Source organism: Mobula birostris, chromosome 22 (assembly GCF_030028105.1).
Source record: "Mobula birostris isolate sMobBir1 chromosome 22, sMobBir1.hap1, whole genome shotgun sequence".
NCBI lineage: Eukaryota > Metazoa > Chordata > Chondrichthyes > Myliobatiformes > Myliobatidae > Mobula > Mobula birostris.
Genome location: NC_092391.1, coordinates 3,152,004 through 3,179,469, shown reverse-complemented (window position 1 = coordinate 3,179,469; position 27,466 = coordinate 3,152,004). Strand labels below are relative to the sequence as shown.

At 43.1% G+C, this 27,466-nt stretch overlaps 1 protein-coding gene across 14 annotated transcripts in view; it reads right to left on the bottom strand.

The window, feature by feature from the left end:
- Nucleotides 1-4,663: 4,663 nt before the first annotated feature.
- znf618 (zinc finger protein 618) overlaps nucleotides 4,664-27,466 on the bottom strand; it is an 86,590-nt gene continuing 63,787 nt past the window's right edge. For all 14 annotated transcript variants that reach the window (XM_072240254.1, XM_072240251.1, XM_072240245.1 and 11 more), the window contains 6 exons: nucleotides 26,039-26,122; nucleotides 23,059-23,100; nucleotides 19,482-19,565; nucleotides 15,260-15,337; nucleotides 8,942-9,100; nucleotides 4,664-7,086 (listed from right to left, as the gene is read on the bottom strand). In XM_072240254.1, coding sequence (XP_072096355.1) covers nucleotides 5,573-7,086; nucleotides 8,942-9,100; nucleotides 15,260-15,337; nucleotides 19,482-19,565; nucleotides 23,059-23,100; nucleotides 26,039-26,122 — 1,961 coding nt within the window. In that variant the 3' untranslated portion in view covers nucleotides 4,664-5,572. The remainder of the gene's footprint in view (nucleotides 7,087-8,941; nucleotides 9,101-15,259; nucleotides 15,338-19,481; nucleotides 19,566-23,058; nucleotides 23,101-26,038; nucleotides 26,123-27,466) is intronic.

Genomic DNA, 27,466 nt, shown 5'->3' with positions numbered 1-27,466 from the left:
CATGAAGGTTTTCTTCACCAGCTTATCTTCCTGACTGGTCACTTACAAGGATCCGTGAACACGTACACAGAGGTCCTTGTTATCCAATCCTCCCTAACCATGGGTCCCAGCCGTCACACTTATCAGAGTTAAATTCCATTTGCCACTGCGCTGGCCATATTGTCATGTGACCAATCAACCTGTAGCCTTTAACTACTCTCCTCACTATCACCACCTCCAAGAGGATTACAAGCTTGTCATGGTTTGGAGGCTTGCGTGCCTCAATGACTCCGAGAGCTACGTTGGCTCCTGGTAGAGTCACCCATGCCAAACAGGTCAAACGACAGAAGCCAGACTAAAAGTGGTCAACTGGTCCTCCAGGTTTGGGGGTTCAGGTCAGGGCAAACTAGTAAAATAAAATTGTCACGGAACCAGAATTTACATGACTGCCAGTAGGAAAAACTGGGCTGTTGACACTACAAAGGAAGCCCTGAACACTTCTGGAGTTGGAGGACCTTCATTGCTGCCTTAAACACCAGCAGCGTAACAGGCAGTAAATAGATCACTATCAACAAACATGTCAGCTGAAAATTTAGTAACATCCAAACATTTTTTGAAATTTATATAAAGGACCTCACCGTTGATGTCCATAGGCCACAACTTTCTTATGACAAAAAATCCCTCTATTGTCACCATGGCTTCTTTTACTGAGTCAATTTTGCCCATTTGTCCTAGATCCCAGAGGTCCTAATCTTTTTATTGTCCCATTCTCTTAGGTGGAAAATTGACAAAGACCTTATAGAACTCTATGTAGACTACATTGGCCCTCAATATAGTTTAATATCATTTAAAAATATTCAATTAAATTGGTCAGACCAATCACAAAGAGATGATCCACTGAGCCTTGACTAGACATAGACAATGGGACCGTCCCAAATTATTGCTCCACTGGTGTATACTTGCTTATTGCCAGATGGAAGCGTCACTAGAAAGTAAACAAGTCAAACAAAGATTTCTGGATACACAGGAACTGCTTCCTGGCAATGTTTCAATAGATACGACTTTATTCCCTGGAACTCAATGAGAGATCTTACAGAGGTATACAAAGTTATGAGGGGTGTAGACAGGGTAAATACAAGCAGGCTTTATCCACTGATGTTGAGTGAGACTAGAACTAGAGGTCATAGGTTAAAGATGAAAGGTGAAATAGTTAAGGGGAACTCCTTCACTCTGTGGGTGGTGAGAGTGTGGAACGAGCTGCCAGCAGAAGTGGTGGATGAGTTTGATTTCAACATTCAAGAGAAGTTTGGATAAATAGATATGGGTGGGAGGAGTACAGCGGATGGGTCGATGGAACTAGGTAGAATAACAGTTCAGCATAGATTAGATGGGCCAATTGGCCAGTTTCTGCACTGTAGTGTTCTATGACTGAAAATACTGAACGATTCCTTATCAAAGTATCAGGTTGATGGGTGGCCATTATGCACTGGAGGAAGAAGACATGTTTCTATGGAAGAAAAGACCAACTCAGAGTGTCACACTGAGCTGTAAAGAGTACTGCTGGCAGAAGAAACTACTTCTTGAATTACGCAACTGTACTGTAAATTATTTCAGCCAACTTTAGTACAAATACACACGACTAAAAAATTAAAGGAGACTATCTATGCTGGATTGTTTCCTTTGGACCAAAGAGAAAATGAGATTTAATAGTGGTACATAAAATTGGAGGCTGGACAGGTATACTGGAATGACCCCTTTGCTTTAGCTGAGACAATAAAGAGGGGCCATGTACTTAAGTTCAATGGGTTAGACGAGAGGGTGGCTGACAATTATTTTTCCACAAACAGTCTGGAGTTCACTGTCTGAGAGTGAGGAAAGGCAGAAAGCCTCTCACTTTTAAAAAAGCACCTTGATGAGGGATTTGAGATCTGTGCCTGCAGAGCTATGGGTGTGCCGAGCACTGGGAAATGGTTAAACTGATGTCCATTTATAAAGTCTGCACAGACACAACTCAGTGATAAACCGACAGTGTTAGGATGCTATCCCTCCATCAACTTTGATACGTGGATTTACAAACCAGATACAGCATACAAAATGGGGAAATACGAGTTCCCATGTATTGAGTTTTTCTTTGATCAGTTATGCTTTGAGTCCAAGATTTTTGGTCTCTTGTTACAGTACCATCACTAGGTTTGAGCTGTTATATTTTAATACAGTGGATTCCAGTTAATCATGGCAGCCACCTTTTGGAAAAACTCTTAAAAGACAAAAACTAATCAAGTAAATAACTGGGATTCCCTTTACTTGGGACACTATACTGCTTAATTGGGACAGGAGACAGTTGTCGATTAGGTTCTAACTAGCATCAGTTGCATGCACTTGTGTGGATGTTGTGTGGACACTACAGAGCAAACAGATTTTAAAAAGCATCAGCTGCATGTGTTTGTATTATGTTATTCATCTGGGCCGATTAAAAAAAGTGATTTTTGATAATTGTTTTTATTTTAGCTTCATGCAGGAAGGCAATGAAGGAAGTCTATTATCTGCATTAGGTGTCTGTGCTGATTTTGTTCATTTACATTCACAAAAGAACTTAGCAGCGTACACTGGATGAATTCCTCTGTCGATAACTATTAGAAATACAACTTTATAATATTGTAGTAGTATTGGTAGTGTTCTAATTGGTTCAGTAATTAATTTAAATACATAATTTATTACTCAGTTAAACAGCATCTTTTATATCCCTTTATGGCACCAGCAACCAACCCACCCAATGGTGATGTCCTGCAGGGTGTTCACAGAATTACTACTACTTCTTTTAAATATACTTCTACTATTACTCCAGGCGTAGTTGGAGTCTGTAATTTACATTTTGATGATGTGTTTTTGGGCCAACTGAATGATCTGGCACTTTTGCTGTTTCCAAGGTAGTTCAGTGTGGCTGAAAACAGAATGCATGGCCTAACAGTGGAGCGCGAATCCATGATCAGCTTTCTCACTGACGAAAGCATTGAGCAAGATTGAAATCAACCAGGATGACAGCAGAAGGCTTTCAGCGGCGCCTGTCTGCATTTGACCCGTCTCCCTCTTATCGCTGCTAATGGAGGAGGGTGCAGTAGTCCTGGGTCCTGGGCAAGGTTTGTGGATTGGACTCGTTTTTAGAGAACTCTGCACTTCATGTTATATCTGATTCTGGTTTCTCTTTTTTTATTGCTATTTTGATCGTGGTGGACTGGCTTTGCAGCCTGCAATCAAAGAACAGCAGCGCTAAACTGAACTGAACACTCCTATGCTATTTCAAGGACTGTACAGCGTGATTTTTTTCCCCCAGGCACATTGGGTATTGGTAACTTCCGCCACCTCCAACGGGATCCCACCACTAAGCACATCTTTCCCTCCCTCCCTCTCTCTGCATTCCGCTGGGATCGCTCCCTACACAACTCCCTCCTCCATTCCTCCCCATCCCTCCCCACTGATCTCCCTCCTGGCACTTATCCGTGTAAGCGGAACAAGTGCTACACATGCCCTTACACTTCCTCCCTTACCACCATTCAGGGCCCCAAACAGTCCTTCCAGGTGAGGCGACACTTTACCTGTGAGTCAACTGGGGTGATTTACTGCGTCTGGTGCTCCCGATGTGGCCCTTTATATATTGGCGAGACCTGACGCAGACTGGAAGACCGCTTTGCTGAACATCTACGCTCTGTCCGCTAGAGAAAGCAAGAACTCCCAGTGGCCACAAATTTTAATTCCACATCCCATTCCCATTCTGACATGTCTATCCACGGCCTCCTCTACTGTAAAGATGAAGCCACACTCAGGTTGGAGGAACAACACCTTATATTCTGTCTGGGTAGCCTCCAACCTGATGGCATGAACATCGACTTCTCAAACTTCCGCTGGGCCCCACCTCCCCCTCGTACCCCATCTGTTACTTATTTTTATGCACACATTCTTTCTCTCACTCTCCTTTTTCTCCCTCTGTCCCTCTGAATATACCTCTTGCCCATCCTCTGGGTCCCCCCCGCCGTCTTTCTTCCCGGACCTCCTGTCCCATGATCCTCTCGTATCCCCTTTTGCCTATCACCTGTCCAGCTCTTGGCTCCATCCCTCCCCCTCCTGTCTTCTCCTATCATTTTGGATCTCCCCCTCCAACTTTCAAATCCCTTACTCACTCTTCCTTCAGTTAGTCCTGACAAAGGGTCTCAGCCTGAAACGTCGACTGTACCTCTTCCTAGAGATGCTGCCTGGCCTGCTGCGTTCACCAGCAACTTTGATGTGTGTTGCTTGAATTTCCAGCATCTGCAGAATTCCTGTTGTTTGGGTATTGGATGTTTTCTTTGAACAGATTCGGTGGTGTTTCTCTGTTTCATGACTGCCTGCAGGAAGACAAATCTCAGGGCTGTATGCTGCATACATACTTTGATAAATGTACTTTGATTTCCATGAAACTTCGGTTATTTGGGCAGCTGCTTTATTGAGTCGATATGTACTGGTCCTGATGTGTCCCAATTAACTGGAATCCTCTGTATTTAATTTTAGTGTACGACTTCCTTAGCTGAAAATAAACCCAGTTAAGACAAAGTTCAACACCCCTTGTATGTCTCAAAAGGAGGGGTAATTAGGTAATCTTTGCTCCATACATTGACATAGCAGCTATCTGAAAGTCAAACATACCTTTAGCTGAACTGATAAATATTTAATATCAAACTCTCATCAAGTTCCACATCAATTTGGACATCAAATTTCATCATCTGGGAACTTTGTATTCAGACATGACATTTTATAACATAAATGACTATCAGATAACCACTTTTGAAATAGCAGACATCTCAGAAGATAATAGTTCCATTAATTTTGACAAGGTGATATATAAAAGCACCATCCACAACACTGCAATTGTAGACAATTGCTCATGTTAAAGGAGGTTCTCAGTACAAAGCTAGAGAAACACAGGCAAAGTGTAAAACTGTGAAGGACTCGAACTTTGGCTGGGAATCGATCTCATCTCCCATTGACTGCTGTCTTCATAACAGTTTAGACAAACTATTTTATTCTTTGCGTATTTGGTACACAGACAGGCCAGTAGCAGAGAGATTAGGGGGTGTGTAGATTTGACCTTGGTGGCTGCTGGAAGCACAATAAAATGGTTACAGATTGATTCCAGAGCTTAGTGCATGCCCCAGTCCCCGTCCTGATATGGTGACTTCAACTAAAATGTAATTTGTTGCAAACTGTGCAACCGACATTGGCCACATCCTTGGTCCAGGCAACATGTTCGATGAACAACACTAACTATTTATTTAGGTTAATAATAGCACGGCCCAGAAACAGTCCATTGATACCCGTCCCCTCCTGTAATTTCCTCGGTACAGATCAGGGATCAAACCTGGGGTGGATTTCCCAGTCACTCACCGGACTAACCCAGTGAGCCTTTAGGGGCAGCTCACCCAGAATGTCTCAACAAGTACAACGTAGATCACAGAAATAAAGACAAAATGATCACAGTAAGAAAGGTTATGTAATAAAACGGACTTCACCACCTGGGTTAAGTTCTGCTTTAGAGCACCAATGTGTCAGACAAGGCAGGGAGTTACTGCAAGTTTGACTTCAGAAACATTAGCTTGTTCATCACCTCTGGTGTCAGCTGTCTCTTCTGCTTTCCTGAAAATGTCTCAAAGTTATTCAGACAGCTACTTCTTGCACCAACCGCTGGCACAGCCAAAAGCCAAAAGGCAAGTTTGGCTAACTTTGGGTGCTTCTGAGTGGCATTTGACCAGTAACCAAACAGATCTGTGGATTTATTGGGCACCGGCTCCTTTAGATACTGAAACACTTCCTCCTTTCGTTCATCCTGATTCGCCTCTTTGTTTGCAGGAGTTTTTGTGTTTTCACTCATCCCACGCACTCTCTTCCTCGCTGGCTGGAATTCAACAACGTCTTCACAGGACTGTCCCATATCCGAAATCATTTCACACACTCGACTGATGACTTCCTCTTGCTGGTAGTGCGGCACTGACCGCAAGTGCTTCGAGTGGGGGTCAAGCACCATTGCTACTTTGTGAGCGTTCTCCATTTTGAAGTTTTCTTTCAGGGACTCCAGAAAGAGATGGCAGAGTTTGCTCACGTTGCCTGCATCGTTAGCTTTGGATGTGAAGAGTTTCTCCAGTCTGATGTAGGTCGGGAGCACGAGCTGCAGAGTTGGTTTGTTTTCACAACTTAGTTCGATTACAGCCTGCTTCACTGGAGCCAAAATAGCTGCAAGATTGTTCAACAAACTTTTATTGCAATTTTGGAAGTGTTTGAGTTCCTTCCTGCCGCTGATTAATTCTCGTAACTGTTCATATTTCTCGTGTACAAGGAGGAGAGAGTCTGCAACGGAATTCCAACAACATGGAGCTTGATGTCCTTCAAGAAGGCTGGATAACTCTGGAGTGACAGTACCTTGTTCCAGTGAACTCATTATCTGGATGCAGTTACTCACAAGTTCAGTAACCTCTGGCATGTTTTGTGCCTGCAATGTTCTTTCGTTAAGTACACTCCTTACCATGGAGTTCAATGCACAGGCTGAACACCGCAGACATATCCCAGCTTTCAACAAAGCAGCAGAACTGACTTTGCTATCCGTGACATAAATCGTTCTCATCTCTGACATTACAAATTCAGAAAGGACATTCAACACCCACTGGTGAACCTGGTCACCGGTTTCTTTCCCATCAACCTCTTTAATGCCCAGCACATACCGTTTCATCTGTAACCCTTCCACCTGATGTGCTGTTAGAATGTAGAACGACTCTGACCCCACATTCTGACAATGGCAGGTGACCCCAATTCCCCAGCAAGCATTACTTCCGAGTGCACATGTCACTTTGACCTTCACCTGATTGTACATTCTGGGTAGATGTTTCAGAGCAAGTGTATTCATATCTCCAAGAACGTCAGCTACAGGAAAGGATCCATAACGTGCACCAATGTCTACAAGTGTCTGAGCAAGTTTGACAAAGTCTTTTCCATTGATCACAGCCAGTGCCTTCAGATCAGCGCACATCACCCTGAGTAGCTTCTCAGCAACGTGTTGGCGTTCTTTATCAAGTGCCGAGCTATTCACTGCAAATGAAAGAAATAAATATTAGAAAAATAATTCTGCCCACCAAAATGGTAACATTATAATCTAAGTAATGCTTAAGTAGTATGAATAATTGATATAGTTAAACTTAATAGAGTCAGTGGCCACTTTATTAAGTAGAGAAGTGGAACCTGGTGTGGTGTTCTGCTGCTGTAGCCATTTTAAGATTCGATGTGCTGTGCATTCAGAGATGCTCTTCTGCAGACTACTGTTGTAACACTTGCTTGAGTTACTGTTGCCTTCCTGTCAGCTTGAACCCAGCCTGCCTATTCTCCTGTGACTTCTCTCATTAACAAGGCATTTTTACCCACAGACCTGCCGCTCACTGGATGATCTTTTTTGTTTTGTACCATTCTCTACAAACTCGAGACTGTTGTATATGAAAATACCAGACCAGCAGTTTCTGAGATACTTGCACCTCCCCCACCCCTGGCACCAACAATCATTCTACAGTTAAAGTCACTTAGATCACATTTCTTGGTCTGAATAATTGATCCTGGACCATATTTGCATCCTTTTATGTATTGAGTTCCTGATATTTACATTAATGAACAGATATACAGGTGCACCTAACAAAATGGCCACTGGGTTTAAATTTTCATTATCAACAGTTTAACTCTGTGAAAAGAGAACCTGGCAAAATTCCAATGAGTATTTTTGTTTGAACTGCTACTTCTGTTGGTTTAAGCCTTGTGAAACAAAGGACTATAAAATTACATGGACTTTCACAGTAGTGAAATAAATTAAGACAGAATGATTTTAGTAACGAAATGCACATCAATCAGTCCCATAAATTAATTTTCCCCCATAAAAATCAGCCTTATTTTTATTTCTCTCTGTCGTGGAGCACAGGAGCATAGCGGTAATGCTTTACAGCTTCTAGCTGTAAGATCGAGGTTCAATGCCTGTAAGGAGTTTGTATGTTCTCCTCGTGACTATGTGGGGTTCTTCCAGGTGCTCTAGTTTTCTCCCGCATTCCAAAGACGTATGGGCTAGGAAGTTGTAGGCATGCTATCTTGGTGCCAGAAGCATGGTGACACTTACAGGCTGCCCCCAGCACATCCTCGATGCAAATATGCACTACACTGTATGTTTCAATGTATGTGTGATAAATGCCGCTAACCTCTGCCTTACAACAATTAGTCAAAACTGTCTAATGCATCACTAGCACCAGCCTACCTGCTATCAAGTGGAATGGTGCCAGTAACACATGAAGGATCCCACCCACCTTGCTCATGGACTATGTCCCACTCTCATCAGGGAGGAGGCTACATAGCATTCACGCCAGGACCACCAAACTCAAAAACAGTTAATTTCCCTAAGCAGCAAGACTGATCAACACATCCACCCACTAACCCACCCTTCCACAACCTCAACCACCACAGCTTTATCATTTTCTGTTAATCATCTTGCGTAGACACTTCTGCTCCCAGTGCCACTTTACAGACATACAACCAATGTAAGTAAGCTATCTTATGTATTTTTATGTTTTTTTATTATTGTGTTTCTTTTTGTGCCATATCGGATCCAGAGAACAATTTCCTTTACTCTCATGTACAGGAAATGACAGTAGAATTCATCCATTGGTTAGGGTACGTTGTGAATGCTGGGTGAGACTCATTTACCTTCCCAACACTGCTATAAGAAAGTGGCTCCACCTGGTGGTTGCTATGAAAATTCCACTTTCCCTTTGCACATGCACTATGCCAAGCCAGCACTCCCGGTGTTTATGCTGATGAGTGTTAATAGCTGGAAACCTGTCCTACAGTAGTGTATGGAGTTAGTATGTACAGCATACATGACTGTCTCTGGTACAGCTGTGAGTACAGTACTCACTGTCATTGGTGCAGTTGGTCTGCCGGTGGGTATTCCTCTTGTCTGGAGATGCAGCTGTAGCAGCGATGGGGACAGCAGACGTGGTGGCAGTAGCAGCAGTGGTTGCAGTTGTACGCGGTGACTGCGCTTGTTTAATTGTTAAGCTGTTTTCATTATCAGCTGTAAGGAAAGTCAGATCAGGCACAATAACATTCATTTCTTTAGAAGTACAGAACAGAAACTACGGACTAACCCCAATCAAAATTTACAATGACTACTAACTGGTAGTTCTTTGGACTATGGGAGGAAACCCACCCATTTCATCGGGAGTCCGTAAAGACCTCTTAGAGGGTGGCGGGATTGAATTCTGAACTCTGACGCCCCGAGTTGTAATAGTGTTGCACTAACTGCTATGTTACCATGACAACCTTAGTGGTCTCACAGTTTAGTTCAAATTCCTCGTGCACCAGGTTGCGGCGACTACGGAGCCAGAATAAAGCAATTCCTTCCCTGAAGGGGTCTGACCATGCTGGCCTTTGGCACCATCTACCACGAGAGGCATGGTAGTGAAGAGGCCAGCACAACGCTTTACAGAGCCAGTGATCTGTGTTCAGTTCAGGTTGCTGACCAAGGAGATTGTACATTTCCACTGTGACCATGTGAGTTTCTTTCCGTTGCTCTGGTTTGCTGCCACATTCCAAGGAACTACAGGATGGGGTTAGTAAATTGTGGGCATACTAAGTCTGCAGTAGCACATCCTCGTAATGTGTTGATTGTTGATGTTACTGCATGTTTCAAAGTACAAAGCTAATCTTCATCTCCACCTTTTCTGATCTATGGCCACCATACTGAAAAATCGCTCAGAAAGAATGAGCACACCACAGAAGGTTGTACAATTCTATCCACTTCATTACCATCTTTCAAGACTTTTACCAGATTTTCCTGAGTGTTAATGGAATGGGGTTAATTCAGAAGTGCCTGTGAATTGTCTTAATATCCCATTTAGTGAGAAAGACACCTGCCATTTATAGGCTTGCCAGTGAAATCTACAACTTGAGAATAAATAAAATTATGACCAGATCAAATGAAAAGACTGCCATTGAAAAGTCCAAAATTATACAATTCTGTAAAATATTAATTCAGGGGAATGCTGTTAGTCTTGGCTAGATTAGCACTGATGCCTATTTTAATCAAGCTCTAAACAATGGCTCAAACAACAGGAATTCTGCAGATGCTGGAAATTCAAGCAATACACATCAAAGTTGCTGGTGAACGCAGCAGGCCAGGCAGCATCTCTAGGAAGAGGTACAGTCGACGTTTCAGGCCGAGACCCTTCGTCAGGACTAACTGAAGGAAGAGTGAGTAAGGGATTTGAAAGTTGGAGGGGAGGGGGAGATCCAAAATGATAGGAGAAGACAATGGCTTTTATTTTCCATGTATTCACAGTTCCATAAGAAACAGGAACAGAATTAGGCCATTCAGCCCATTGAGTCTGCTTCATTATTCCATCAAGGCTGATTTATTATCACTCTCAAGCCCATTCTCTTCCTCCTCCCCATCACCTTTGACACCTTAATTAAGAACCTTTCAACCTCTGCTTTAATTATACCGAGGAAGGCTGTTCAAGAGTTGGGGCTTCATTTATAAAACACATATGTACAAAACGTAGGTTTGACCGCACTTCCAAGTTATGTACAGCTCTGGTTGCCACACCTTGTGGGGGGAGTGGGGTGGGGGGGTGGAGAGGAGATTGATAACATTAGAATGTGTAGTTCTGCCTGGAATGGAGGACAGAACGAATAGGGCGTTTATTCTCACTGGACAGCACAAGACTGAGGAGTGATGTTATGGGTACAGACAATAAGCAATAGGTGCAGGAGTAGGCCATTCAGCCCTTCGAGCCAGCACCGCCATTCACAGTGATCATGGCTGATCATCCACAATCAGTATCCAGTTCCGGCCTTATCCCCATAACCTTTGATTCCGCTATCTTTAAAAGCTCTATCCATCTCTTTCTTGAAAGCATCCAGAGACTTGGCCTCCACAGCCTTCTGGAGCAGAGCATTCCACAGATCCACCACTCTCAGGGTGAAAAAGTTTTTCCTCAACTCCGTTCTGAATAACCAACCCCTTATTCTTAAACTGTGGCCTCTGGTTCTGGACTTACCCATCAGCAGGAACATGCTTCCTGCCTCCAACGTGTCCAATCCCTTAATAATCCTATATGTTTCAATCAGATCCCCTCTCATCCTTCTAATTTCCAGAGTATACAAGCCCAGTCGCTCCAATCTTTCAACATATGACAGTCCCACCATCCCGGGAATTAACCTTGTGAACCTACGCTGCCTACACTCCCTCAATAGCAAGAATGTCCTTCCTCAAATTTGGAGACCAAAACTGCACACAATACTCCAGGTGTGGTCTCACCAGGGCTGTGTACAGCTGCAGAAGGACCTCTTTGTTCTTGTACTCAATTCCCCTTGTTATGAAGGCCAGCATGCCATTAGCATTCTATGAAATGAATAGAGGCAGCCAGAAATTGTGCCATATTGGTACCAATGACACAGACAGAAAAGGGATGAGGCCCTGAAAACAAAATACAGTAAGTTAGGAAGGAAGCTGAGAAGCAGGTCTTCAAGCGTAGTAATCTTAGGATTGCTGCCTGTGCCATGCAACAGTGAGGATAGGAATAGAATGAGGTGGCAGATGAATGAGGTGGCAGATAAATGCATGGCTGAAGAATTTATTCAGATTTCTGGATAATGGGGACCCTTTCTGAGGCAGGGGTGACCTGTACAAAAAGGGCGGGTTGTATATAAATCCGAAGGGGACCAACATCCTTGTGGGCAGGTTTGCTAGAGCTGTTGGGAGTGATTTAAATTAATATGGCAGGGGCACGAGAACTGGTGTGATAGAGCTGAGGATGTAGTAATGTGAATGCAAGGAAGGACAAGCCAATGATTGGGTACAACTACAGACAGAGCAAAGAGTTACGTTGTACCAGAAGCGAAGTTCATAAGGGTGAAGAATGCAGGACTGAAGGTGTGGTATTTAAATGCATGTATAAGGTGGACAAACTAGTGGCACAATTAGATTGGTCTGCATCACTGAGTCGTGGCTGAAAGAAGGCCATAGTTGGGAGCTTACCGTCAAAGGATATACTTTGTATCAAAAGGACAGACAGGAAGGCATAGGAGGTGGTGTGGTTCTGCTGGTAAAAGATGGAATTACATCTTTAGAAAGAGGTGACAGAGGGACAGAGAAAGTTGAATCTTTATGGGTAGAGTTAAGAAACTACAAGGGTAAAAAAAAAAACATTATGGGAATCATATATGGGCCTCCAAATAGTAGCCAAGATGCGGGGACTCCAATATGCAAGGGGATTGGGAAAATCAGGTTGATGTCGGATTACAAGAGGGGAAATTTTCTGAATGGCTACAAGATGCCTTTTTAAGAGCAGCTTGTGCTTGAGCCTACTTGGGGAAAGGCTATCTTAGATTGGGTGTTGTGTAATAAACCCGGTTTTATTAGTCAGCTTAATACAAAGGAACCCTTAGATGGCAGTGATCATAATATGATAGAATTTATACTGCAATGTGAGAGGGAGAAGCATAAGTCACATGTATCAGTATCGCAATGAAATAAAGGGAATTACAGAGGCATGAGAGAGGAGCTTGCCCAGGTGGATTGGAGCGGGATACCAGCAGAGATGACGGCAGAACAGAGGTGAAGTTTCTGGAACTAGTTCACAAGGAATAGGTATGTCTCACAGGAGGTGGTTCTCAAATGGCAGGGGTAAACAACCGTGGCTGACCAGGGAAGTTAAGGACTGCAAAACAGCCAAAGAAAGGGCACATAAGGAGGTAAAAGTGAGTGGGAAATTGGAAGATTGCAAAGTTTAAAAAAATTCAAAAGTCAACTAAAAAGCTACAAGTGGAAAGGTGGAATACAAGGGCAAACTAGCCAATATAAAGCACGATAACTAAAAGTGTTTTCTGTTATATAAAGAGTAAAAGGGAGGTGAGAGTTAATATTGGACCACTGGAAAATGATGCTGGTGAGGTAGTAATGGGGAACAAAGAAATGGCAGATGAACTTGATAGGTACTTTGCTTCAGTCTTTACTGGGGAAGACACTAGCAGTGTGCCAGAGGTCTGTGAGTGTCAGGGAGCAGGAGTGAGTGCCATTGCTACTACAAAGGGAAAAAGTGCTAGGCAAATTCAAAGGTCTTCAGGTGTTTAAGTCACTTAGGCCAGATGGACTACATCCCGGAGTCCTGAGCGAGGGTGCTGAAGAGATAACAGATGCATTGGTCCTGATCTTTCAAGAATCACTTGATTCTGGCATGGCCCTAGAGGACTGGAAAAAATTGCAAATGTCATACCACTCTAAGAAGGGAGGAAGACAAAAGAAAGGAAACCATAGGCCAGTTAGCCTTACCTCAGTGGCTGGGAAAGTTCTGGAGTCTATTATTAAGGATGAGGTTTCAGGGTACTTGGAGACTAATGATAAAATAAGTCAAAGTCAGCATGGTTTCTGTGAAGGGAAATCTTGCCTGACAAATCTGTTATAGTTCTTCGAAGAAGTAACAAGCAGGGTGGACAAGGAGAGGCAGTGGATGTCATTTACTTGGATTTTCAGAAGACATTTGATAAGGTGCCATACATGAGGCTGCTTAACAAGATAAAATCCTATGGTGTTACAGGAAAGATACTGGCATGGATAGAGGACTGGCTGACAGGCAGGAGGCAGTGAGTGGGAATAAAGAGGGCCTTTTCTGGTTGGCTGCCGGTGACTAGTGGTGTTCCTCAGGGGTCAGTATCGGAACTGCTACTTTTCACATTGTTTATCAATAATTTAGATAGTTGAATTGATGGCTTTGTGGCAAAGTCTGCGGATGATATGAAGATAGGGGTTGGTCTTGCTAAGGAAGCAATGTGATTACAGCAGGACTTAGACAAAATGGAAGAATGGGCAAAAAAGTGGCAGATGGAATAGTGTTGGGAAATGTATGATAATGCATTTTGGTAGAAGGAACAATAATGTAGTCTATTATCTAAATGGGGAGAAAATTCAAACATCAGAGGTGAAAAGGAACTTAGGAGACCTCGTTTAAGACTCCCAGAAGATAATTCACATGTTGAGTCTGTGATAAAGGTGGCAAGTACAATGCTGGCATGTATTTCAAGCGGAATAGAATACAAAAACAAGGAGATAATGCTGAAGTTTTATAAGACATTGGTGAGGCCACACTTGGGAGTATTGTCAACAGTTTTGGACCCCATATATATCTCAGAAAGGATATATCGTCATTGGAGAGTCCAGAGGAGGTTCACGAGGATGATTCTGGGAATGAAGGGGTAAACATGAGGAGCGTCTGGCAACTTTAGTGCTTGTACTCACTGGAATTTGGAAAACTGCGTGGGGATCTCATTGAAACCAAACAAATGTTGAAAGGACTAGAGGTACAGCCTGAAAATTGAGGGGCAACCTTATAAAACAGAAGTAGAGAGAAATTTTTTTTTAAGCTGAAGAATGGTGAATCTGTGGAATGCTCTGCCACAGTGGTTGAGGCCAGGTCTGTGGGTATATTTAGAGTGGAAGTTGACAGATCCCTGACTGGCTGGGGCATAATGGGATATGGTGAGAGGCATATGGGATCGAATGGGATCTGCGTTCAGCCAGGTTGAAATGACAGATCTGACTCGATGGGCTGAATGGCCTACTTCTATTCCTATGTCTTATGGTCTTGTATGCCATGGCCTTTCCCCCCATGGCACAGGGAAGTCTAGAACACGAGGGTGCAGGTTTAAGACAGGATGGGAGATTTTTAAAGCAGATCTGAGGGGCTGGTTTTACCCACACAGAGGTGGTGGTTACGTGTATTGAGTTGCCACAGGGGGTAGTGGAGACAGATACAATGACAATGTTTCAAATGCATTTGCTGAATATAGGAAAGGCATTTGGGCTAAACACAGACCAACAGAATGAATATAAAGGCATCAATTTCAGTGTGCATGAAGTGGGCCAACAAGGTCTGTTCCTGTGCGTATGAATGGACCTGGACTCGAGATCCCTCGGTACATAGACATTACACTCACCATGAAATGAGCCTAAGGGGTCTGTTTCTGTGCTGTACTATTCAACATATGTACTATGGACCCGGACTCCTGAGATCCCTCGGTTCATTGACATTCCACTTCACATTCTGGAAAATCCATTAATACTCAGTACAACAACTTTTGTTTACAGTAAATGGAATCTGGAACTTATTTATGGTAATGTGGATTTTATGTGAAAGGAACTAATGTAATAGTCAAGGAAAGAAATTAAGCATACCTGCATGGGAGTTCATGTGCTCAATTAGGTTGTTGTAAAACTGGAACTGAATCCCACAGGCCCCACACGTGTACTGCTCTTAAGTGGAACAAAGACAGACAAAAAATCAAAACGATTATAAGAATATTGTGCTCCCTAGGGTTGCTATCAATTACATGTTCAAGGTATCTCAACTAAAATGAAACATTTGTGCAACTTTAACAAGCGATGCCAATGTTCCTTTACTTCCACAGAGGTAGAGATGGGACGGAGCCCCCCACCCCCACCCCACTCCCAGTCCAACCCATGTACCATGAAAGGAAACAGATTTAAAACAAGAGACCGCAGATGCTGGAAATCCACATCAACACACATAAAATAGTGCAGGAACTCAGCAGGCCAGGCAACATCTGTGGAGAGGAATAAACAGTCAACAACAGCCCAAACCCTTCATCAGGACTAGAAAGAGGGGAAGATGCCAGAATAAGAAGGTGGGGACGAGGAAGTAGTACAAGCTAGAAGGTGATAGGTGAGATTAGGTGGGTGGGGTGGGGAAATGAAGTGAGAAGCTGGGAGACGCTAAAATGGAAAAGGTAAAGGTCTGAAGAATTAATCCGATTGGAGAGGAGAGCAAGCCATGGAAGAAAGGGGGGTGGGAATGTCACTGGGGGCAGTGATAGCTAGGTGAGGAGAGGAGGAAAGAGGCCAAAGTGGGGAATTGAGGAGGGAAGGAGGAGGGGAGAAAAGAAATCAATATTCAAGAAATCGATGTTCATGCCATCAGGTTGGAGGCTACCTAGACGGAATATGAGGTATTGGTCCTCCAACCGGAGAGTGGCCTCACCGTGGCAGAAGAGGCGGCTATGGACTAACATGCCAAAATGTGAATGGGGATAGGAATTAAAATAGTTGGCTACTGGGAGACCTTGCTTTTTGTGGATAGAGTGAAGGTGCTTGACAAAGCGGTCCCCCAGTCTTCGTTGAGCCTCATCAATGCAGAGGTGGCTGCATCAGGAGTACCAAACACAGCAGACTAGTGAAATGTTGCCTACAATAGAGATTAAAGACTTTAAAACAATAACAGTCAAATTTTCACAGGATTGGGGTGGGGGGGAGGGCTTGGCAGGGTCAAGTTGTGGGTGCAAATGGACAGGACTCTTCTTTAATTATTATTGAAACCACAACAATATGGGCAGCTTTCTTAACTGTGAAGGAATCCATAATTCTCCTTAAGTGCTAATAATCATACAACCAACATACAAATTGCTGAGGAACTCAGCAGGTGAGGCAGCATCTATGGAGGGAAGTGGACTGTCAACTCTTTGGTCTGAGGCATTTTGATAAAGCAATTCATTTCCCTCCATAGATGCTGCTTGACCTGCTGAGTTTCTACAACATTTTGCACGTGTTGCCTGATTAACACCTCAGTTCATAATATAAACTGTTCTACATAATTCACAAACACTGCCATTGAGCTGCGCTTCACTTTAAGACTGTGCCTAACATTATGACTTCAGTGTAAGTAGACTCCTTTTGGTTTGTATATAATGGAAGTAAAGAAAGGGCTGCGGCTTTGTTAAGCACGTAAAACGACTCTCACATGCTTTATTCACAAAATTCTACATTGGTGATCCAGACACACTTGGACAATTCCAGAATTACTCAACGACATGTTGACCGATGCAGTTGCTTTGAAACTGCTGTAGTTCTGGAAGCACCACAATAACGTGAGTTTGCATATGCAGAAGTCCAGTTTGTGCTGTGAGAAATCACCGCAGACAATACCAAATTTTACTACACTGTAGCATCACCAAGTAGTTCCACCACAAGCCAGTGGTGAATCTACTAGCCCTAACGTGGTAACTATCACTCTGAAAACTCACCCATTACAGACTTTTGGACTGTCCGTGTCCGAGTGTGCCAAACAGCTGCTCTCCTTGCCTGGTCAATTGACGACATGTCATTTCTCCTGGCAATCACCGTTCTTGTTTCATTTTTAAAGATCTCTTTCAGCAACAAATGCCTGATCAGGTTCGCACAGCCCTAATATACCCGTGAAGGACTATAGAGCTTGCTAAAATGGCCAATAATCTACACTCAGCCAGGCAGACATGCATCTTTCCTTCTCCTTTCCCAGTCAGCAGATCCTCCAAAAGACTCATCCATGGCTCTGAACCAGACAAAGCCAGGTCTACCTTTTTACCACGTATGAACGCAAAGGAGTTCTGACTGCTATGCAGCTTCAGAAGTGCCAGCGCATTGGGACACAGTGGGTTCCAGCTGCTAGGGCGGTCTATTCTTCATTATGGATACCCTTTGAGGGCAATGCTTCCTGTGTGACACGAGTCCTCCAGTGAGTGTAAAGCCAGCATTGCCCATTGATTATAAGGCAGAGTGTCAGACCCTTGTAGGATCCGGATTTATGGGATATGACGCATGACACTCTGCTTCAACGGACAGCGCTACAAATGGGACTTTCTCTTGGCTACACTTGCTAGACCCTCTATTCAGCTTCAAAGGACCATTAATAGCTCTTAACTGCCAGACGCAAAAGACGTCCCCTGTAAATTGCCCAAGATGATGCTGTCTACCCACATGCACCTGTAAATTCACTTGCCTGCTGGGCGAATTCCTAAACCTTACCAAGCCCACACTTTCCAACACAGTCACAAAGCCCGAGGTTGAGCACTACATTTCCACAACTATTAGTTCTCTATTCCACATGGTCCCTAACCCCGATGGTAATTGCCATCCATGCAGTGATTACTGCTGCCTTAAAGGAAGCCACCAACCCCGATGGTTACCTAGCCCGACGTACTCAATTTTCCAGCACATTTAGCCAGAAAGATATTCTTTTATAAACCAGACTACCATCAGGTGCCAGTGTGCCAAAACTGCTGTTATAACTCCATTTGGCTTACTTTGAGATTCTGTGCATGACACTGGGGCTGAAAAATGCAGCACTTCCAGCGACTAGTGGACTGTGTTTGTTTACCTGGAAGCCATTGTGTCGCCAGCACATTCAAACCAAACTTATCACACCTCTACAAGCACTTAAGCCAATGTGGGCTGATTATTAACTCTGCTAAATGCCAGTTGGGGTTATCTATTAAGACTTTCTTGGCCACCGCATCTTTGCGGAAGGTGCGACACCTCTGCTGTCAAAAGTTGCACTATTATGGACTTTCCACTGCCCCACATTACCAAAGCACAGCAATAGTTTTTAGGCAATAGTTGTGTGGGCACGTGGCCAAGTGGTTAAGGTGTTGGACTAGCGACCTGAAGGTCGTGAGTTTGAGCCCCAGCCGAGGGAACGTGTTGTGTCCTTGAGCAAGGCACTTAATCACACATTGCTCTGCGACGACACTGATGCCAAGCTGTGTGGGTCCTAATGCCCTTCCCTTGGACAACATTGGTGTCATGGAGAGGGGAGACTTGCAGCATGGGCAACTGCTGGTCTTCCATACAACCTTGCCCAGGCCTGCGCCCTGGAGAGTGAAGACTTTCCAGGCACAGATCCATGGTCTCGCAAGACTAACGGATGCCTTTACTAAGTTTTTAGGTATGGTAAATTCCTATCACTGTTTCAACTCCGTGAGCTGCTGGAACTAATGCTCCCCTTAAAGACAGCGCACCTAATTGCATGCTTGAGTGGTCAGCAGAGATGACCAGGACATTTGATGACACCCAATGAGTCCTTTCCAACACAAGCTTCTCGGTCTCCACCTGGCCACCTGCCGTTTTCATTATCTACTGGAGGTTCCAGGATATACCTTCAACGTAAAAAGCTGCAGTCTTTGACGGCATTGCTAAGGATTCACTGAACAGATTGCAAATGTTCTTCACCACCCTAGAGTTATAAGAAGGCAATAAACGTTGGTCTAGCTAGCAATGTGCACGTTCCAGGAATGAAGACATGGCCCTGAATTTGTCTTGATATTTAAGCCAACTCTTTGGCAACTAAGTAACATCTGAGCAAAAACACCTTATAACAACCATACACAAAGTGCTGGAGGAACTCAGCAGGTTAGTCAGCACCCATGGAGAGGAATAAACACGTTTATTGGATTTCCAGCATCTACAGAATCTCTTGTGTCTACAGCTACCACAACTGTGTACAAACATGCAGCAAATAATAAGATTTTGCATTACAATTATTGCTCCACAGCAATACTGAGTTCTGAAGAATACAAGAGGTTTAGTTATAAAATGTAACACTTAAATGATTCACTTTATAAATTACCTCTAGCGCGGCTATTGTGGGTCTGTTGTCTTAAGCAGGTACAGTGTTTGTGTTCACTTCCACAGCTCTGACATGTCGAACCATCTGAAAACACCAAACATACACTTAGAATACAACTTGCTGAAATGTTCAGAAGCACTGACTCAGGGCAGAAATGCTTTAATAACTGTACTGACTTTCTTTTAATACCTTTTAACAATAATTCCATCATCGACGGTCTCAACCCAGCTGTAAAAGGACTGTTCAGCAGGGGGCTAGCAACCCCATCCTGTAACATCCGCAGCTACAGAAATGCTAACAGAAGCTCCAAAGAGTGGAAGGACAGCACTGTATGGACTCTGGTGAGCGGCTGTCGATGGTCTGTGCCCCAGTAGGGGTGTTGGGCTTCAGAAGAATTACACACAGTCTTCCTCAGATCATTCATTTGGTGGTTGTGTTCCATTCACAGATATGGGTCAGCCAGAGACCTTTCCCCAGGGCAGGAATGGCTAATACAAGGGGACATGATTTTAAGGTGACTGGAGGGAAGTATGGGATATGTCAGAGATGGGCACATGGAACATGTTGCCAGGGGTGACGGTACAGCCAGATACACTAGGGACATTTTACACCCTGAGATGACACTGACTCTTAGATAGGCTCATCTGGGTGAGAGATAAATGCAGGGCTACAGTAAGCAGGAAGGAAGAATTACATTGATTTTGGAGTCTGTAGGTTGAAAGGTCTGAACGACATTGAGGGGCAAAAGGTCTGTACTGCACTGTAGCGTTCTATGATCTAAAATGAGACTTCTAACCAAATGCTAGAATTTTTACTACATTTTAAGAGATTTTTGTTTGAGGGCTAATTTGGCTTTGTTTACACTGAAACTTCAACAAAGATGATCTAATTGATAACAACTGACACAAAGATAAAACAGAACTGTGACCAGATGAGACAGAGGCCTGGAGGAGCATTGATGCTACGTAAGGCAGTGACATCTGATCAGAGAATGGCAGCAACCAGGAACACCAAACCATTCTGCACAAGAGCACACGAGAGCTGTTTAAACCTCCTAACTGGCTGCATCCTAAAGTACTATTACTGAGTCCTGGAGAATTTGATTTTCCAGGAATTTGTTTGGAAGCAGAGTGGGGAGTGTATGGCATGAACTGCTAGAGGAAGTAGTCAAGGTTAACTACCACCTTAAACAATTGTAAACAGTTCAGGAGGGTAGAGCCTAACTGTTTTCTCTGGAGCATTGGAGGCTGGTGGGGGGGGGGGAAACTGACAGAAGTTTATAAATTTAGGAGATGTATAGATAGGGCAGACAAAGTCTCTCCCCTCACCCCCCCAGGGTGGAAATGTCAAATACTAGAAGCCACAGATTTAAAGTAAGAGAGGGAGAATTTAAAGGAAATGTGTGGGGCACATTTATTTTTGAAGACAGAGTGTTGGGTGCCTTGAATACGCTGCAAAGTGCTGGATAGGAGATAGAAGAGCAATATTTACAGGAAGGGAATGAGATGGTATGGTGCATATGCAGACAAATTGTTCAAAGTTCAAAGTAAATTTATTATCACAGCACGTCTATGTCACCATAAACAACCCAGAGATTCACTTTCTTATAGATGTTCACAGTAAATGCAAAGAAACAGTAATAATAATGAAAGGATCTGGTTCTTTCCCGGAATACATGACAAATGAACTCTCTGTGGGCTTCCAGGTGGGTGCAGGGATCGATTAATACTGATGTTTCGATGACAAACTCTGCCATCTGGGCATGACTAGTCCATGGGACTTGGGTCTTCTTGCATTTACAGGATTCCCCATGAATGCAGCATATATCGGGCCAGACAGGACGCACGGTGGAATTCACATCAAGGAACACAGGTGGCGTATCCATTTGGGTTACCCGGAGAAATTGGCGGCAACAGGACATTGCATTCTCAGTGACCAGAGGATTGGCTTTGACTGCACAAAACAACTGGGTTTTTGTGACCACCTGATAAAAGAAGCCACTGAAATAAAACTAGATGAAAAGAACTTTAACAAAGACCAAGATCTTGCTCTAAGAACTGGAATTCCATTGTAAACAGGGTAGGAGAGCAGAAACCTGATTGGATAAGGACAAACCAATCAGGAAGGACAGACTACAGCAGGTATAAATACTACCAGACTAGACATGTCGAGGCATCATCTCTGATGAAGATGGCAGAGTTTGCCATCAAAATGTCGGTTATAATCAATACCTGTACCCAGCTGGAAGCCCGAGAAGAGTATTTGTAACAATAACAAAATAAGCAATAAATATCAAAAGCATGAGATGAAAAGTCCTTAAAATTGAGTTCATTGGTTGTGGAAGCAGTTCAGTGAAGAGGTGAGTGAAGTTCAGTGAAGCTACCTTGTCTGGTTCAAGAACCTGATGGTTGGGGTAATAACCGTTCCTAACTAGTGATGTGAGTCTTGAGGCTCCTGTACCTCCTTCCTGAAGGCAGCAACGAGAAGAGTACCAGGCCTGAATGGGGAGGGTCCCTACTGATAGATGCTGCTTTCCTGAGACAGTGCTTCATGTAGATGTGCTTACTGATGGGGAGAGTGTTACCTGTGATGGACTGCTCTGTATCCAATACCTTTTCGAGGCTTTTCCTTTCAAGGGCATTGTTGTTTTGATACCAGGACGTGATATAAATTGGCAACATGGTTAGCACAGTTTCTGTGGGCCAAAGGGCCTGTTTCTGTGCTGTGGTCAATGAAGTTACCAGTGATCAAAGCTTGCTTGTAACCAAAAGGTTCCTGGCCCAAACAAGTACAGAGCAGAACACTGGTCTTGGAGAAGGAGAGACTGTGAAGATAGTTTGATGCCTTCTTGGTATGTAGCTGGGAGTAGGAATTAGCTCAAAGGGTGCCTGATATTGCAGGAATGTAGTTGCTTACACTTTCACTTTCTATGCAGCCTAAGTTTTCCAGAACTGCCAGGTTTTTACCCTTAAACAATTTGAGCTGAGACAGATACTGTAAATGTGAAATTTTCACTCAGTGAAAGAAAGATCAAACTCCTTTTTTACTGACTATGTTTTAACACAGCACAAATATACTGATCTCATCAAAGCATTATCCTTGTGGTTTGAAATTCTTGCAGGTCAAAGTACATTTATTTTCCAACATTTGAAATTCTGATTCTGCCTGATAGCACTCTGCAGCTGTTGCCATGGAAATGCTTAAAGGATTGCATTTCAAATCATTCAAGTTTTCTTGAAAACTATTCAAATTCTCTTTGTTCTTTTGGTCTAAACAGGATTCCATTTTTATTATTTTTAAAAGTGTTTATTGTTGGGCATAGGGCCAGCATGCCCATAAGGTAAAAACTCGGAACGACAAAAACACCAGAGGCCCCAAAGACTTAATTCTTGGGAGGCAAAAAACATCTGAAAATGGGCTACATCTGGGACAACTTGAAAGAGAAGCTCAGGACAGAGGACTCTGGTGAGCTGCTGTCTGCCACCTGTGCCACAGTAGGGGTGATGGGCTTAAGAAAAAAAGATTTTTAACGATAAACCAGAACACTAGCACAATGACAAAGATAATTCAGACTTACTTTTTACAGATGGAGGATCCGATTTGTGTACACTGGCGCTTCCTGTAAACATTTAATGAAAAGGAATGCATTTTATACACAATCACCAAAGACTAAATTTCTACAGATTTACCATGGAAAGCATTTTGTCTGATTGAATTACCATCTCATATGAAGGCACCAACGCACAGGATTGGAAAAATTTGGAAAGGGTTGTAAACTAAGCCAGCTCCATCGTGGCCACTAGCCTCCCAGCATCCAAGGCATCTTCAAAAGATGACGTCTCAAAAAGGTGGCATCCATCATTAAGAACCCTCACCACCCAGGACATGCCCTCTTCTCATTACTACAATCAGGAAGGTGGTACAGGAGCCTGAAGACACACACATTTTAGGATCAACTTCTTCCCATCCGCCAGGTTTCTGAACAATCCCTGAACCCATGAACATTCCCTCACCATTCTGATTTCTCTATCAACTTAACTTTACATTTCATATTGTAGTTTATATATTTTTATTATCGCACTGCTGCTGCAAAATAATTTTCATGACCTAGTGATAATAAACCTGATTCTGATTAATACTGTGCTCATGTATCCAATTTATGAAACTGAAGGCTTACCATTTCTTTAAAATGATACTTCTAACATGAGGTATGGTAGCAGAATGGTTAGCACAGCACTATTACAGTACCAGCGACCTGGGTTCAATTCCCACCGCTGTCTTTAGAGAGTTTATACGTTCTCCCCGTGACTGTGTGGGTTTCCTCTGGGTACTCTTGTTTACCCCCCACATTTCAAAGATGTACAGGTCAGTAGGTAATTGGTCATAATGGTGTAATTGGGCAGCACAGGCTCTTTGGGGCAGAAAGGCCTGTAACCACGTTGTATCTTTAAATACAGTGCCTATATAAAGTATTCACCCTCCTTGGAAGTTTTCATGATTTATTGTTTTACAACATTGTATCACAGTGGCTATAATATGGTTTTTTTTTGACATTGATCATCAGAAAAGACTTGTGTCAATGTGAAAACAAATTGGCTAAATTTATTACATTAAACAAAATAATTATTCACCCCCTTCACATCTGTACTTAATAGATTCACTTTGGGTTGCAATTACAGCCTTGAGTCTGTGTGGATAGGTCTCTCAGTTTTGCACATCTGCACTAATTTTTCCCCATTCCTCTTTACAAAACTGCTCAAGCTCTGTCAGATTATATAGGGATCATTAAGTGAACATCTCTTTTCAAGCCCAGCCACAAATTCTAAATTGGGTTGAGGTCTGGACTCTGACTTGGCCACTCCAGGGCATTAACATTGTTGTTTTAAGTCACTTCTGTTAAGCTTTGGCTTTATGCTTCAGGTCATTGCCTTGCTGGAAAACAATTCTCCTAAGCTGCAGTTTTCATGGAGACTGCAACAGGTTTTGCACCAGAATTTCCCAGTATTTTGCTGCATTCATTTTACCCTCTACCTTCACAAGCTTTCCAGGGCCTGCTGCAGTGAATTATCCCCACAGCATGATGCAGCCACCATGCTTCAGAGTAGGGATGGTGTTTTTGATGATGTGCATTGTTTGGTTTATGCGAAACATAGCGTTTAGTCTGACGGCCAAAAAGTTCAATTTTGGTTTCATCAGACCATAGACTTCCAGCTGATTTCAGAGTCTTTGGCAAATTCTAGCTGAGATTTCATGCGAGTTTTTTCTCCCCCCACCCCCCCAACAGTGGCTTTCTCTTCCCCACTCTCCAATAAAGCTGTGACTGGTGAAGTACCCAGCAAACAGCTGTTGTATGCCCAGTCTCTCCCATCTCAGCCACTGAAGCCTGTAAATCCTCCAGAGTTGTCATGGGTCTCTTGATGGCGTCCCTCACAAGTCCCTTTCTTACAGTCACTCAGCTTTTGAGGAACCATATTCTTTCCATTTCTTGATAACTGACTTAACTGTACTCAAGGGATATTCAGTGCCTTGGAAATTTTCTTGTATCTCCTGATTTGTGGTTTATATTAACTTTTTTTGCAGAGTTGCCTGGAGAGTTCTTTTGTCTTCATGGAGTAATTTTTGCCAAGATACTGACTCACCAGTAGTTGGACCTTCCAGATACAGGTGTATTTCTACAATCAATTGAAACATCTTGACTGCACAAAGGTAATCTCCATTTAAATAATTATGTGACTTCTAAATCCAATTGGCTGCACCAGTGATTATTCGGTGTGTCATATTAAAAGGGGTGAATATTTATGCAATCAATTATTTTGCGATTTTTTATATTTCTAATTGGTTTAGATCACTTTGTTTTCACTTTGACATGAAAGACTGTATCAGTGTCAGAAAAAAAAAACAAACTAAACCCATGGTGATCCAATGTTGTAAAACAGTAACACATGAAAACTTCCAATGGTGGTCAATACTTTTTATAAGCACTGTAAATACATATGTAATGCACTGTAATGTTTCACTGCTAATGTAATGGTTTCTTTGTAGCAGCAATGTTTGGGTTATGACTGGAGATAACAGGGCTTGGAATGTTGTAGGGGGGGTACCATTCAATAAGAGAAATGTTGTTTCTTGTGAGTCTGGAAGAGAGATTTTCATGGTCTTTTGGTCAGTGAGAGGAGGAAGAAGACACGTGTAGAGAGAGAGCTGGGAAACCACCAGACGGAGCAGACTGGAAGCGAGGGTCCGAAGGTTGGGGGTTGATGAATGGCTGTAATCCAACGTGCACTTTCGACTTTTCTCTTAAAATGGGCCCTTTTGCTTTTTATTTTCTTTACTAACCCTATATTCAGATTAAGATTTATAAAGTTCAATCAGTTAATTGATACTTTGCAGCATCCGTACGAGCGAGATTTCTCAGTCTGGTGGGGCCAGAAGTTGTCTTCCCCTAGACGAACACGTGCTGGCTGAGCCCAAGGGTTACACATACAGTCGTCTGCGAAGGCAATCCCACACTGCTGAAGTGAGGGAAGTTCTACACAAATTTAATGCTTGACACTTACCACTAGAATTCTGGGAGCTGTTATTTTCTTCACATACATTTGGCAGTTTGGTTTCATTTCTTTTGACAAGTGGACTCTCTGCATCTGTACATTGAGAAATATTAAATTGCTTTCATAAAACACATGCCCTGAAGCATAGCTAGTGTATATGGATCATCTGCTGGATAGCTATCCAGTTTTGTTTTAAATTGTTACAGCAGAGAAGACACCAACTATATGAAATGCAAATCTCCAGTAAAAGCCCCATCCATCTGAAGTGCTTTTAGGAAACTACACAGTTCAAACAATTAAGCTCACATACCTTGCAATGAATCTAGGAAACAGTTCTTTACTTTTCACACTACTGCATGACCTCCATAAAACTCACCCAGAAGTCCCAGAACCAGAATACACGCTAAAATACTTCTCATTTGCAAGTTCAGGTGCTTTCCAATCAGTCTACTCGTGACCCATGTACAATTTAGACCAAACAGAGGAGGAGAATTAGGCCATTCGGCCCATGGAGTCTGCTCCACAAATCCGTCATGGCTGATTTATTATCCCTCTCAACCCCATTCTTCTGCCTTCACCCTGTACCCTTTGATGCCCTGACTAACCAAGAATCTATTAACCTCTACTTTAAATACACCGAATGACTTGGCCTCCACAACCGCCTGTGGCAATGAACTCCAGATTCACCAGCCTCTGGCTAAAGAAATTCCTCATCTCTGTTTGAAGTGGATGTCTCTCTATTCTGAGGCAGTGCCCTCTGGTCTGAGACCCCCCCCCCCCATCATAGAAAACATTCTCTCCATGTCCACTCTCTCTAGGCCTTTCAATAATCAATAGATTTCAATGAGACCACCCCACCTCCCCAATTTCTCTCAATGGCAGAGTACAGGCCCAGAGGCATCAAACACTCCTCACGGTACATAGTACTCCCTTGCAAGAGCAGAGCTGAAATGATGTTCTGTGGATAGATGACAGAAACCTTGATTATCTACATAAAGAGCTCTTACTTTTTAAGCTGGGTGATACAGCAAGTTACATGTTGGCTGTCAAATTAACGAGATTTGCCAACATACAAAGGACTACAAGACCATAAGACATAGGACCAGAACTAGGCCATTCAGCCGATAGAGACTGCTCCGTCATTCCATCATGGCTAATCCCATGCGTTATATTTTTGGCTTGTTTGCCCTCATATTTCATCTTTTCCCTTTCTATAGTTTTATTTTAAGTTGCCTTTTGTTGGATTTTAGAAACTTCCCAGTCATCTAACTTTCCACTCACTTTTGCTTCTTTTAATACCCTTACCCTGGCTAATATGCAGTCCTTAACTTCCTTTGTCAGCCACGGTAACCCACCCCTGCCATTCGAGAACAACGTCTGTCGGATATATCTATCCTGTGCCTTGTGAGCTATTCCCTGAAACTTCAGCCACCTCTG